This window comes from Rhinopithecus bieti, unplaced genomic scaffold, assembly GCF_001698545.2.
Source record: "Rhinopithecus bieti isolate Rb0 unplaced genomic scaffold, ASM169854v2 scaffold_30479, whole genome shotgun sequence".
Classification (NCBI taxonomy): Eukaryota; Metazoa; Chordata; class Mammalia; order Primates; family Cercopithecidae; genus Rhinopithecus; species Rhinopithecus bieti.
In genome coordinates this window covers 303,667-307,023 of record NW_016813201.1, presented here as the reverse complement: position 1 = coordinate 307,023, position 3,357 = coordinate 303,667, and the positions used below count along the sequence as shown (strand labels likewise).

General features: G+C 40.6%; 1 protein-coding gene across 1 annotated transcript in view; it reads left to right on the top strand.

Annotated features, from left to right (window-relative positions):
* LEKR1 (leucine, glutamate and lysine rich 1) overlaps nt 1-1,367 on the top strand; it is a gene marked incomplete at its 5' end in the record, with an annotated part of 183,883 nt that extends 182,516 nt beyond the window's left edge. The window contains 1 exon segment of the mRNA XM_017847763.1: nt 598-1,367. Coding sequence (XP_017703252.1) covers nt 598-1,011 — 414 coding nt within the window.
* Nucleotides 1,368-3,357: the final 1,990 nt, after the last annotated feature.

Below are 3,357 nucleotides of genomic sequence, written 5' to 3'. Positions count from 1 at the left end.
GGCAGACTGCTGTGTTAGCAGTGAGGGAGGCTCTGTGGGCGTGGGACCCTCCCGGCCAGGTGTGGGATATATTCTCCTGGTGTGCCTGTCTGCTTAAAGCGCAGTATTGGGGTGGGAGTTACCCGATTTTCCAGGTGTTGTGTGTCTCAGTTCCCCTGGCTAGGAAAACGGATTCCCTTCCCCCTTGGCTTCCAGGTGAGGCGATGCCTCGCCCTGCTTCAGCTCTCGCTGGTCAGGCTGCAGCAGCTGACCAGCACCGATTGTCCGGCACTCCCTAGTGAGATGGCCCCAGTACCTCAGTTGAAAATGCAGAAATCACCGGTCTTCTGTGTCGCTCGCGCTGGGAGTTGGAGACTGGAGCTGTTCCTATTCGGCCATCTTGCTCTGCCCCCCCGCCCTCCAACTTCTTTCCACCATCACAGATTGTTTCTGTTCTTGACTTGTCTGTCCCGTGTGGTAGACTATTACAGAGACAATCAAAGAATACAGACCTCTTCTGATTTCCAGTTCAGTTCTCAAATTGTATCGTCAGTAACTATCTACTTATGCACATTATTTAAAGCTAAGTCTGCTTTCTTTTCCCTTCTCTCTTTTCAGAATACTTTTCTTCAGGAGACAGTGCGTAGAGAATGTGAAGAACGCTTTGAACTGACAGAAGCTTTGAGTCAAGCCAGAGAACAGCTCCTGGAACTCAGGAAGCTTCGTGGAAGTTTACCATTCTCACCGTGTTCCCTCAGCAAGGGCAGCCTAACCTCCCCTGCTGCAGCGGTCAGTAATCATGGAGAGAGAAGCCTTGCAAGACTGAACTCTGAAAAAGGAATCCAAATTCCCAGCCTGCGCGGAGTGTCAAAACCCATCACTTTCCCAACCTCAGATAAGCCCAAGAGGGTTAGCAGCTCAGGCTTGCCCATTCTCCCCCAGCCACATCCTCCCAGGGGTGGAGCATCTTCAGTAAATGAGACTAGACAGAGACTGGCTGCCATTCTTAGGAGGAGGCGGAGTCAGCAATGATCCACAGTGAGGAGCAGGCAGCTCCCCACAGTGTGCACGCTCTTTCAGAGAGTGCCAGGAACTCACTGTAACTGAGAATGACAAAGATAAAATTATTTTCACAGATCAGGAAGGCATACCTACAGATATATTTAACAAAAGACTCTAAAAAGCTGGAAAATTGTGAAGCCATATTTTTCAAGAGGGTTTTGATAGAGTAACAGATAATTAAGTTGTTGGTATTCCAGAGGTCCAATTTCTATATTTATGTTGAAATGTGCTCTATGAATATAGCCTTTTAGAGATCACAGGTAACATTTTTCACCCATAACATCTTTTCCATTTCTTGCACCACTACAAGCAGATATATTTCCAAAAAAAAAAAAAAAAAAAAAAATAGATTGTTTGGGTTTTGTTGGTATGTGTTCATTTGTTTGTTGAGCTAAATAGGTTAAATCGATGTAATAAGTATTCCAAACAAAAAAAAAGTACTTTATCTAATTAAAATTAGATAATCTCCAAAATGCTTAGTTCAGGTAGTTGCAAAGATCATCATCATAATCAAAAGCTTCTTTTCCTCAGCTTACAATCTAATTGGTTAATCTAATTTCTCTTTAGGCTAGCTCAGAGTTAATGATAGATAACCTTCAGGAAGACAATCTTCTCTGAGTGACTGGGGACCTTCTAGAAAAAAAGATGGTAATGTCAATTCAAGGAAATAGTAGTTTATTTCTCAAATTATATAGATTATTTTAGTAAACAAATAACCTGACCATATTGATAGATATTTTCCACAATGAGTGCTTTTTGGTACTCAGAGTTAGGTCTTTATTTGGCTTTGTATTCTCGAACCATTGGGAAAAAATCTAAGTCAACACAGTTTAGTAAAGTTAGAGCTAATTTGGGATTCAAATTTTATTACCCCTGAAAATGGGTAACTGGTTAACATGTTTTCTATTTTGAGTGAAAAAATAAAACCAGAAGCCAGACCAGCTATTTTATCTTAAACCTGCAGACACCTCCTGTTTCTTAAAACACAACTCTTTTCCTTAGTCTAGTGTTCGTCTATGTTTTACTCCATCTAATAGAAGGGTATTTTCCTTCAAAAACTAACTTTACTTAAATACTCCATCTGACTGCCTCATGAATGTCCAGCCTTCCTATTCCCATTTTAGAATAATGGTAACACATTTAAAATATGCTACATAAAATTCTCTGCTATTTGACCATCTTATTGACCAGAGAATTCAAAGATATTTGGGATCCCTTCCATGTGCAAAAGATGTAAAGTTACTAAACAAAATCAAATTTATATCCAGTCTTCCAAAGGATTAGTCTACTCTATTAATAGAGTATCTTAACCTCAAAAAAATTCCACATTAGATCCACTGATTTGCCTGACTAGTTTAAGTATGGCCTCTTGTGTTAAGAGTTGAATGCTTACTTTTGTTTTGCAGAGATTGGCATCCCTTGTAATGGCCTTTGACAAGAGAGCACAACATCATTGAAGAATGGCACTGGGTGGATCTTAGAAGTCACCCCAACTGTAATTTTACGGATAAGGAATAGATGCCCAAAAAGATTGTGACTTGGTTACGGTAGTACAGTTAGTTAGTGACAACTAGAACCAGAACCACAGTCACCTTACCCCCCCAGACTTTCCACCTCACTGGAGCTTTCCAAGCCTCCATCATGACCTTTGTCAATAGCACCTACACTATATGTAGTTTATATTTTTCCTAAATGCACTTACTTTTTAACCTGAAATTTATGTAAAAAGTAAATTTGACTCAAGAAGTAGCTATAATGAGTTTGATTTGCTGTTTTTTTCTTACACACTTTGAAATAAATGTGTATCTAAGAAATGTTGGCTGGGCACGGTGGCTCCATGCTTATAATCCCAGCACTTAGAAAGACCAAGACAGGAGAATTGACCTTGTCTCTACAAAAAAATATAATGAAAATTAGCCAGGCCTGGTGGTGCTTGCCTGTAGTCCTAGCCACTTGGGAGGGTAAGCTAGGAAGATCCCTTGAGTCCAGGAGGTCAAGTTTGTAGTGAGCCATGATTGTGCCACTGCCATCCAGCCTGGGCAAAAGAGTGAGACCCTGTCTCAAAACAACAACAAGTGTTAGTCAGTGCACCCTCTAAAATCATCTTGTATAATGCCAACAGGTGACCACTGCACTGGACCTTAGGGGTCTCTGATCTGTTGTTTGCATGTTTAATTACAAGTACTCATGCCATAAGGAAAATGGCAAAATCTAGTGAAAACTTTAGTGAAAGCACAAGAGATTATTGTGTGCAACAGTCTTTGTTATAGGGTTATATATGCTTTTTACAGTCTTGCAATTTCAGCTCATGGAGAT